Source organism: Watersipora subatra, chromosome 2 (genome assembly GCF_963576615.1).
Source record: "Watersipora subatra chromosome 2, tzWatSuba1.1, whole genome shotgun sequence".
Taxonomy (NCBI): Eukaryota; Metazoa; Bryozoa; class Gymnolaemata; order Cheilostomatida; family Watersiporidae; genus Watersipora; species Watersipora subatra.
Window position 1 is genome coordinate 32,152,207 of NC_088709.1, and position 11,972 is coordinate 32,164,178.

General features: G+C 34.4%; 1 protein-coding gene across 1 annotated transcript; it reads left to right on the plus strand.

The window, feature by feature from the left end:
- The first annotated feature begins 474 nt into the window (after positions 1 to 474).
- Positions 475 to 11,244, plus strand: LOC137388132 (uncharacterized). The gene is made up of 7 exons (XM_068074642.1): positions 475 to 593; positions 986 to 1,139; positions 2,294 to 2,506; positions 3,274 to 3,444; positions 4,091 to 4,199; positions 6,317 to 7,021; positions 10,721 to 11,244. Exons 1-7 carry the CDS (start codon positions 475 to 477, stop codon positions 10,858 to 10,860), a joined length of 1,611 nt encoding a protein of 536 aa, XP_067930743.1. The 3' UTR covers positions 10,861 to 11,244.
- The last annotated feature ends 728 nt before the right edge of the window (positions 11,245 to 11,972 follow it).

The following is an 11,972-nucleotide window of genomic DNA, read 5'->3' on the forward strand; positions in this document are numbered from 1 at the left end:
CTTAAGATGCGGTGTTTGTTTTCACTGTTCCACTGCTTACATATAACTTGATATCAACGTATAAGCCTTTGGTGTACTTAATAAACTACAATGTTAACATTAATACATCACTAAAACGAACAAGATTATAACACCGGCAGTTTAAAAAAATATATAATAGGGACATCTAAAAGAATAATGCTCTAAATTAACACCATTTTTGACAATCGCTACACAATTTTCATTAGGCAGACACTGCATCTGCAAGCCTCATCATCAAATAAACAGAAAACTGGGCAGTTGTTGTTGTGGCCTCCCTGTTTGTTACAAAACTTACATATTTTATGTTGTATTACACATTGCTACATCATTTTTTGCCCTTCTAAATTACCTAGTTATTTAAACATAAAAATGTTATTTATTTCTCTAGAACAATTCTATTCAATGGCAAAAGCAAGCTTGGAGCCAAAAGAACCAATCGGGTGTGGTTTCTGTATGGCGCAAAATGACCAGCTGATTGACCCAAGGTCACTCCCTTGTCAACATAATCATTGCTACCCTTGTTTGGTGAGAGATTTTGAGACTCGGAGAATAGTCAAATGTGGTACATGCAGGTAAGTTAATAGACTAGTATAGTTTCTAACATACTGTAGTTACTATGTGTGCATTTAAGTGCTATCTGCAGATTCGTCTATTTTTTGCATTTGTTATCTAACTTTGCTTTTTTTTCTAGTTCTACGACTTCATATTTCATTTTTGTTCATAAAGATGTTTCAGAAAACTTTGCTATGCTTTTCACCTGAGTAATGTAATTTATGATTACTAATTTGAATTTTTGATGACAAGTGAACTATGAACAATTAGTGAGTTATTTTGACTTTCCGAAGTCACTCTGAAAATACAACTCCTATATAGTTAGTGGTTTTAAAGTGACTGTTGATAGATCTATATAACTGGTTCACATTATCTCACCTGCTACTGCTATACAATTCAGACATTGTTTCAGAGATATATTTGATGTGACATTAGCCAGACTTCCTGGTACAGCTGGTCAAGAAGAGAGACTTTGTGATAGTTGTGTAGAGAAAGAGGTGAATGAAGAAGTAGCAGTTAGTTACTGCAGCAGCTGTAATAGAAAGATGTGTCGTAGACACCTAGAGGTGAGTGTTACTTTTTCTAAGTATAAACTTGATCTAGTGTATAATATATTCCAGCAGTATATAGAATAAAAGATATGGCGATAATGACTTCAAAAATTTGGGTAGTTATTAAAAAATAAATAAAATATTTTTATTCATTTTCGTAAACACATTTTTAATATAAAGTTTAACTAAGGCCTGTTGAAGACATAAAGGCTTCTGTATAGGCTAATTTTATAATGTGATATAATAATATTTTAAATAGTTCTATCTTGACCATGCCAGCATCGTGAGAAGTTGTTAATGTCCTTATAACTTAAAGCTACATATAGGCTGGTGCAGAACATAAAAGCTTGTTTAAAGCAGGAATATCTATACCGTAGAAGTTTAATAAATGTGTCCATATTTTCTGTGTCAGCATCATGAGGAGTTTTTCCCTCGGCATAGAGATATTCTTACAATAGAGGATTATAGAAGCTGCTCAAGACATGAGGATAGACCAATCACAACTGGATGTTCCACTTGCTGTAGAGTTCTATGTACTACCTGTATTGATGGTAGAGACGGGTGTCATAATAGTGAGTACATTTCTTTACTATTTATCACATCATTGATTGGCTGTTTTTTGTTTAATTAGTTCAAATCTTGTCGAATTCTGCCATTTTCAGCCGTTCAGTTGGCAGCTAGTTCTAATCCACTATCTAAAGACACAAAATCTGTCTGTTTATCTGATCTCAAAATTACGTGGCGATAAACTCTCTAGCTATTCCTCTCATCTCACATAAATTTTTAAAATTAGTTTTGTGGTCGAATGGAGAAAGTTTTTGATATGCATCCATTACGATTTTTCGTTTTTCTGTTTCATAATCTTTAGTAAATGGTTATAAAATACATGTACATTATATTTTATGTCACATCACCTGATACTCATAAATACATATCTGAGCTTTTCATAAAAATTATTTTTAAAATTCATCTGTACCTGTGGGCTATGATGTACTTATATATTTATGTGCGAGTAAACCGCAATGCCTGATCTAGAGAGCCCTCATAGACATAGAGTGCTAATTGCATTGAGTGGTTATGCAGTTAAACAAATATATGAGAAGCCACAGTGGATATATCAACATTACCAGCTGTTTGTAATTACTTTATTTGTTTATTTGCTGCAACAGAAAGCTGATATTTTAGATACAGCTCATTGTCAAGTCTCTCTGGGAGAACTAGTGAAACTTCTGAAGGTTAAAAAGGACAAGGTGAAGGCTGAGGCTCAGATCAGAGAAGGGGAGTTATCTGCTCTCCTCAAGGATAGTACTAAAGTACTCTCTGACTATGAAAGGAAGACAGAGGAACTGGTTAAGCAACTACACAGTACTAGAGATAAACAGGTTAGAACTGGTACATATAGTGTTGTGCATGATAACTGTGGAACCCAGGTTATTCCCTTAAAATCACTACAATTTATTCCCTCACTGAATCTAACTCTATGAGTAACAGTTGATTACTCTCACTCTATCAACTACTTGGCCATATAAGATACGCAGAGAATAAGTTGGTAATAATAAGTTTCTAATGTCAATTAGCTGATTAAGTTGTTGACTGATTGATTTTATCATAACAACAAACCTCAAACTAACAACAATCTTCTGAGTTGTATGTGTACATTTGTACACATATGTAAAAAGGTACATGTGTACCTTGGGTACATATGTGTACAAAGGGACATGTGTACAAAGGTACACGTGTCCCTTTGTACACGTGTATACAAAGGTACAAATGTGTACAAAGGTACACATATGGACAAAGGTACTCGTGTAGCTTTGTGTACCTTTACATGTTTTCCACTCATGAGCAAGCGAGTAAGTGATTATACATAGTTTCATGAGGAAATTTATGTGATCTGATGAGTAATATTTCCATCAAAGATGGAGCTGCTGCTGTTGTACCTTTTTGACATCTATAACTGCAGATTTTATCATTTTTTTCTAAAATAAAACTTTTATTATATATAAATAGCCTTATAGCTATATTATTATACACGGCAAATCATTTGAACAGATGCTATTCATGTTTTGTAGATCTTAGTTTCCAGGTGTTATTGACTTCTCATATCCTGATTGATGAATTGTGTTTGATTTCCTGTTTATCTCCCCAGCTTACTGAGTTACGTAACAAATATGATGACCTTGAAAAAGACTTTCTAGAAAACAGAAGGAGATCAAAAGATCAGTTGGTAAACTTTATGGAGAGTGAAGTTGGAGTGAGAATGACAGAGATTAATACTCTACTACTACAACAAAACAACAGGTTCAAGGATGCACACAAGGTAATGGGAGTTATCTTTCCACAGACTTGCTATAGATAGTCTAGCACAGGTGGTGTGACTGACTAGAAGACAGTCTACAATATGTTAGTAATAAGCATCATGTATGATTATTCATATTTGATGTCAATATACAACTTATTCTATCTTCACAATGTAGGAAGTGTTTACACCCACTAATATGTCACTAACTTAGAGATAGCTTATGGAATATGATGTCTCTTTATAGTGTCTATATTGGGCAGCAGTACTAGGTAGATACTGTGTAGTTGTTATTGTGTTTTAGGAAATTATCTTAAAAGTAGTAGTTTCTCTTTGTGCTGCCCAATCAACTAGCTGTGTTCACTTGCCTTAATCTAGGTATGATCATGACAACAAGCAGTTGTTTTTTCTTTGATCTGTTCAACCAATTAGCTGTGTTAACAGGTCTGCTTCTACTTATGAACATGACAGCAAGCAGTAGCTTCTTTTTGAGTCGTCCAATCAAATAGCTTTGTTAACTGTTTTCTAGATTCTTCCGTGATTCATCCAACTATTCTCTTTCTATTATTTTTAGTTTCATATTATCTTATGACATCCTTTCAGATTCTCTACTACTATATGTAATAACCTGGTAAATAACTTACCATATTATATATCTATTGATTAGGTTGACTCAGCAGAAGGCTATGCTGCTACAGCCAATGAAATCCAGAGGTTTATTGATGAAGACCTGCCTTCCTTTAAACTGACCAATCAGAAAGCTCTCTCCACTCAAGGTATGTTAGTAGTTGTGCAGAATGTTTGAGAGTTCATCATGAATAGGAAGTTTTTAGGTTACTCTATACTTGCAAGTACTGAGTATGTTAGTAGTAATGTCTTGGGATGAATTCAAATCAAGTGTCTATTGTCTACCTCACCTTTCCGGCTAGAGCTGCACAATGATCCCGTTAATTAAACGATTAACGTGACCAATACAAATAAACGATTAACCGAGTTGGGCCAATTATTCTTCAATTAAAATGCAACCGAGGTGATGATCTTGATGTGGTTCCTTTCCTTTGTACTGTTTAGTACTATACGTTAGTAATACTAACGTAGCAGGTTACTACCATTTAATTTACTAACAAATATTATGACAAGCAACACTTTCTTACCAATAAATTACAACCACAACTATTTTGCACTCAACTATGAAAACACAGTGAGTCGCTAACATTAAACTTGTTTATACAATACTATGCACAAGCGCTGTGCTGATCTAGCTCTAAGCGGCCATGTTGCTAGTTGTTTGAACATGTTTCTAGGTAATAGCAACAAAAATGCTTTTAGTATTATTTAATACGTATCTTACAGTTTATTTTTGTTTATTTTTAAAAACTTTCTCAAGTAAATTATACATGTATTTCATTTTTCAAAGAAATCACAATCATATTTCAGCTTCAGAATATTAGTAATATAAGATTGACACTTTATTGGAACATGAAAGCAGAAAAATGTCTTCCACCCTAGGTAGTGCATTTCTGTAAGTTGTTGGAAACGTAAACAAGAAAGCGAAGTGCAGTATATGCCAGAAAGAATTTGTTTATCACCACAACACATCATCATTAAGATATATTTTAACAAATTATCATCCTACCATGCAGAAATTATCACCAGCTGTCGCAGACCATAACTAGTACTACTGACTACAGGCTCTACTGTCCCCTGTGAGCGGCTATTCTCTAAAGCTGGCAATATTGTATGTAGGAAGAGGGTATCTCTTTATTCAGATAATGTGAATAAACTGTGCTGCCTCAAATCTTGGCTGACTTAATTATAGACTTTCAAAGACAGTTTTCATACTCATAATAATTATTACATTGTAACTTACGTACATTGTACATAACATGTACTACTGCTAACAATTGTCTAAAATAGAATTGATCTATATGTAGCTGTATTATTTGTTTTTGAATATGCAGGTCTTTGCTAGATTAATTCTAAGATTAATCGAAGATTAACTGGTTCAGACCAGTTATTAATCGCGATCAATTTTTATAATCGTTGTGCAGCTCTATTTCCGACCCTAAATATTAATCTGTTCCTCTCATAACTTTTGTATTTGTTAGAAAGCAGAACTTCACTAATCATATTAGTGTACAGTCATATCTACTTGTAGGGTTAATAACCATATTTAATTGAGAGAAAACTAGTTATGCGTTGCTTTTATATAAATATCACTAGCGAAAAGTCTTGGTTCATTATAGATAATAGAACGGTTTCTTGAACAAAAACAGTGAGATATGAATAGTATTTTATAAATTCCGAATTTAGTTAATTTAGCCGATTTTCTACCACAGCGGTTACATAAGATTAATGTTCATGAATGTCCTGTACATTGTAAACCGTCACCCCCTCACCTCCAACAAATACCGTTCCGGATGTGGAATTTACTTTATAGGTTTACGTTATAGTAGTGTCTACTATACATAAGTTATCCTGGTAAATGTATAAAAGAATTAATATTATACCACTTAATAATTTTACAGTATATTACTATTGAATATTTGATGGTTTTTCTCAAAAATTATGTCTGAGAACACTTAGGAAAATAGATTATGGACCTGTAATTATAGCTCCCTTTACATGTAGCAATGGAGAGCAAACTCAACCTTGTAGAATATGATTAAAAGCAAATGCCCCTAGTTGCTCCTCATGTATAGAACAACTAGTGCTTTACTAAATTTATAATGTTAGCACTTAGATGTGTGCTCAGGTTTCTGAGTCACTAACCAATTGTGAAGTTTACTCTGTGTATATTTACAGTACAGTTCATATTAAAGTTCACAGTGGAGTATATATGTGACTATATTGTAATATTGGTCTCTGTTCATCTGTCTTTATATTTCTACAGCTGAAGCAAGAGAAATAGAGTTGAAGATGGTGGATGCTGTCGATATACCTGTCTGCCAACTATTTCCTCCGACATCCCTTATGTTCAATAATGTAGTTGATAATGTAGTAGAGTGCCATTCAGTCTGTAACTATGATGAATTCACATATGTAGGTGGTGTAGGGTCAACTGTGTATAAAATAGATGATTCTGACAGTTCAGTTACTTCTATTTCATCTATAGAGGGAATAGATAATGTCAATGGACTCAGTGTATATAATGAGAAACTTTATATCCTGGTATATCCATATAAGGTTATTATAACCGATATGAATGCTACAAAAATCACTAGCTGGGTTCACCCTGATAAATCTGATCATGCTAACAAACTGGTAGTTACTGGAGAGAAAGTAGTTGTCCCTGATAGGTCTAACAAACGTCTCACAGTCTATTCACTAGATGGACAGGTTATTAAATACATACCTTGTCTACAAGATGGTGAATTACAAGCAATGGCTCTGTGTGCTCTTGACCAAAGATTTGTTGTGGTATCTTCTGCTAACACATCAACAGTGTTCAGAGTGAACATAGAAACAGGGGAGGTGATGTGGACTTCTACAGCTGTGACTAAACCTGGTGGAGTAACCTGCTATACTAAGAAGTATATATTGGTGACACCTCTAGCGTCAGACCCTACAGAGATACACATACTACATGCTGACACTGGTATGTAGTAAGTGCTACTGTTATTATGTAATATAATATTATACTACTTATAGAACCTGTTACACTACTTGGTTTTCACTGACTGATATGATTCTTATATTATATTTCTCTAGTCTTACTAATAGTCTCTTTAACAGGTAGAACTTGTTACATGACTTTACCTTCACTTACTGATAAGGTTCTTATACAGTGCACCCTCAGGATTTGATTACCGTGATATACAATTTGTTCACCTTGCGAAGTTGAACACTGAGATTTTTACCTCATCATACGACTTTTATTTCACCATACGAATTCAAGAAAATTTTTGCTGGAGTTCAAATATGACAGTCGGTGTGCTTATTACATACGTCAAAACAAGCAAGACGTCGAAATATGGTTTGCTGAAAACATTTTCACAACGTTTAGAAGAGACACGATGACTGACTTCGTTCCACGTGGGAAATTATGTGAAAAGCAAAAGCAAATATTCATTTTTATTATTTTACTCCCTTTTATTATAAGCTTTTATTCAGCATACGTATTTCACTACAAGTATCTATATTTAATGCGTTAGCTTTGAAATTTGAGACCGATACAAAATTATGTTACAAGATGAAGGAAAAATGATTTCCATGACTACAAAGATGGAGATCATAAATAAAGAGGAGGAAGGCGCTCGTATTGTTAACATTGCCAAGGAATATGTTCGCAACCAATCAAAAGTTGCAATTATTATTAAAACAAAAAGTCATAAAAGCAAGCGCAAGGAGGTGCTTACGACTGACGACTTGAAAGAGTTGGAGGCCATGCACGGGATCAGCATTAAAAAGGTGCAACAATTTAGTGGTGGCGATGAAGTAGAAGAGACAGCAAAACCTACAATGGCAGAAATCAAGGAAGCTATAAGTTGGTATGATAAACCTTACTAGGTTCATTGAAATAAACATCCAGAAACAGTTCTCACAGGCCGTGTTATAAACAATGTTAATGAAATGTGATGAGCTATTTTAGAGAAATTTTGAGGAGTCGTCAGAAGCAGACTTCATTGGATAGATTTTTGTTCAAAAGAAAATTGTCCAAACGTACAGATAATAACAGTAAATATAACAAAACTTAAACAAAAATTAAAGCAAGCACAAGGATGAGCTTACGACTGACGATTTGAAGGCCATGCACGGGATCAGAATTCAAGAAGAGCAGCCATTTGGTGGTGGCGAGGAAGTAAAGGAGACAAAAAAATCTACATCGGCAGAAAAATGTCAAGTGTTTAATTTACTGATCCGGACTGGTACATAAAAACTATACTGTACAATGCATGTATAACGTATATCATTATTTATCTTCTTTGTGCGGCATGTTTTTTGTTTTATTCATTTTATGTTTTATTTTGTTTTATTCATTTCATTTGGATTTTGTTTTATTTTTTGTTTAACCAAGTCTTTGCAGACGGCCCTGTTTTCTACTACGTAAATACAAATCACTGTATGTATGTAACTCATATAGAACTAGCTACTCAAGATAGTTGACGCATCCACATTACTTTCTAAAACTTGCTAAAACCTTGTCTTCTAGGGTATAAATACGTACAAACTTCTGTATGTATGGTTACATCGATTCTTGTGCACTTTTCATACAAAACAAACTACTGTACAACCTTCCCTAGTTCCTTTTACAAGCATTACCTAGCTAGCAATTTTCAGCATTGCCCCAGCATTTACAGTGCACTAGCAAGCATCATCTTCAATAAGTGGTCAAGTAGGCTATCTTCTACATTGCACCAAGTTAGTTTGTTTTCTTTGAGCACTCTCTGCACCAACAGGAAAGCACGAGAAAAACAACAAGAAAACACAGTTTTCTTGCTGGTGCAGAGAGTGCTATAAGAAACAAGCTAACTTGGTGCAATGTAGAATATAGCCTACTTGACCACTTGTTTGTTCGCAACTCTAATTTGTCTGCTGGTACTAAAATAAAAAGTTTACCACTTGGATCTTAAAAAGCAGAAATGGCCAGGAAGACACAGCTTTCCTGTTGGTGCAGAGAGTGCTCAAAGAAAACAAACTAACTTGGTGTAATGTAGAAGATAGCCTATTTGATCACTTATTGAAGATGATGCTTGCTAGTGCACTGTAAATGCTGGGGCAATGCTGAAAATTGCTAGCTAGTTATTGCTTGTAAAAGGATCTAGGGAAGGTTGTAGTTTGTCTTGTATGAAATGTGCACATGAATCAATGTAACCATACATACAGAAGTTTGTATGTATTTATAGCCTAAAGGGCAGGGCTTTAACAATTTCTAGAAAGTAATGTGGATGCATAAACTATCTTGAGTAGCTAGTTATATATGACTTACATACATATGATGATTAGTATTTACGTAGTCGACAACAGGGCCACCTACAAAGACATGATTAAACAAGAAAATAAAACAAAAACTAAATGAAATAAATAAAGCATGAAATAAAATAAAACATAAAATGAAATGAATAAAACATGAAAAACGAAGAAGATAAATTAATGATATACATTATACATGCATTGTACAGTATTGTTTTTATGTACCAGTCCGCATCAGTAAATTAAACACTTGAAATTAAAAAGAATTAAAAAAAAATTTAATCCAATAGCATTTCTTTAGGTGCGCTTTCATCTTTAGCTCTTTTGCTAGATTCACTGTTATTATCTGTACGTTTGGACAATTTTCTTTTGAACAAAAATCTATCCATTGAAGTCTGCTTCTGACGACTCCTCAAAATTTCTCTAAAATAGCTCATCACATTTCATTAACATTGTTTATAACACGGCCTGTGAGAACTGTTTCTGGATGTTTATTTCAATGAACCTAGTAAGGTTTATCATACCAACTTATAGCTTCCTTGATTTCTGCCGATGTAGGTTTTGCTGTCTCTTCTACTTCATCGCCACCACTAAATTGTTGCACCTTTTTAATGCTGATCCCGTGCATGGCCTCCAACTCTTTCAAGTCGTCAGTCGTAAGCACCTCCTTGCGCTTGCTTTTATGACTTTTTGTTTTAATAATAATTGCAACTTTTGATTGGTTGCGACCATATTCTTCGGAAATATTAACAATACCAGCGCCTTCTTCCTCTTTATTTATGATCTCCATCTTTGTAGTCAAGGAAATCATTTTTCCTTCGTCTTGTAGCGTTTTTATCGGTCTCAGATTCCATAGCTAACGAATTAAATATAGATACTTGTAGTTATATCCGATGCTGAATAAAAGTTTAAAGTAAAAGTGAGTATAATGATAAAAATGAATATTTGTTCATGGTTATGTAATTTTCACATAATTTCCCACGTGGAATGCTGACCTGAGAGAGTTCGGTCATTGCGTCTCTTCTACGTTGTGAAAATGTTTTCGGCCATCCACATTTCGGCGTCTCTGCTATTTCGAGGTATGGAATAAGCTCACCGACTGCCAAATTTGAACCCAACCCAAAATATTCTTGAATTCGTATGGTGAAATAAAATTTGTATGAGGTGAAAACCTCACCTTGTTCAACTTTGTAAGGTGAAAAAACTGTATATCAGGGTAATCGTATGCTGAGGATGCACTGTATTATATTTCTCTAGTCTTACTAATAGTCTCTTTAGCAGGTAGAACTTGTTACATAACTTGACCTGCACTTACTAAATACTTTACTTTATTATTATATTATATTATGATAGATGTACCAAAGTAGTTTGTCTCTTCTCACAGGTAATCATGTTGGTAAACTGGTGAATAGAGAGAAGAGCGTCTACTCTGGAGTGTATGACTTGTGTGTAGCAGGAGACACTCTTATAGTACCAAGAAGGAGTCAGAAAGCATTGCTATACTATCAACTAATAAGTGAGTGATGGAATTTCAAAGAGAACAACTCCACAGCAGTAGCTAAACCGTTTTATCTTTGGTAACATGTACTAATAATGTGACAAACGCTTAGCTGCTGGTTAGAAGTTCCTACAACTTTAATGACAGCCTAAAAAGCTTGATAGTTTCCATAAATGGAACTCTTGTGACAGTTGGAGGGCAGAGGTCAGCCTGTGACATAGTAAACTTGTAGAAAGTTTGTTTATGTCGTGATTGTTTTCAAATGTTGTAAAATATTTTACTGTTCCTCTTCAACATTATATATTTAACATACAGACTTCTTACCTTTTAATACTATGTAAAAGTTTCGATTATTTTCTTCCTAAAATCTGTATTTATCTTATAGTTTTGTTCTAAAATACAATAAAATATAATAATTTTATCTATAACTGAAGGGTGACAAGCTGTACAACTAACAAGGACACACTTCATTATCATACAGCATTGTCAGTACTTTTGTGTGTTTACAAGGTATTGTTGCTAATGAGTGACAGAGCAAAAGAATACTATTGCATTTTCCTACAGATGACTGCGACATTCCTATCAGACAGCATTGTCTAGTCTCTGTATAACGATATATATCCCTAATTAGCCATGAAAGCCAGCAAGAAAAAATTAGCATATGCAGAAATCAGAGGGTTGCCATTTCTACTACATAAGGGTGCCCTGTGCTACCATCCAGACAGAGTTGAAGACATAACCACCAATTCCACAATTAATGCCTCGCATGGAAATATGGTGACTTTGAGTGAATCAGTCAGTGTTTTCCACCACCATGAAAAGTGCTCATGCTAGTTGTGCACTAAAAACTAGTTGAACCTGGGATTTAATACTGTTTCAGCTAAAAGACCACTGAATCTGAGTGAACCTGAGATCAGAGCTCCAAACGCTACAGTTAAGAGAAACTCATCTTATTCATTCTCTTTATTGTAGTAGGTCCACAGGAAACCTCTCATGATGTCTAGTTGAGGTCTTCTCTGTCTATTCCCAAGACATTCCACAGTGTCTGCCACTGTGGTTACAGTGCGTGCGAATAAACCTAGTGTAGACAAGACTGCCTCTTTTTGTTCAAATATGTTGGTCTATCAAAATGACCTCT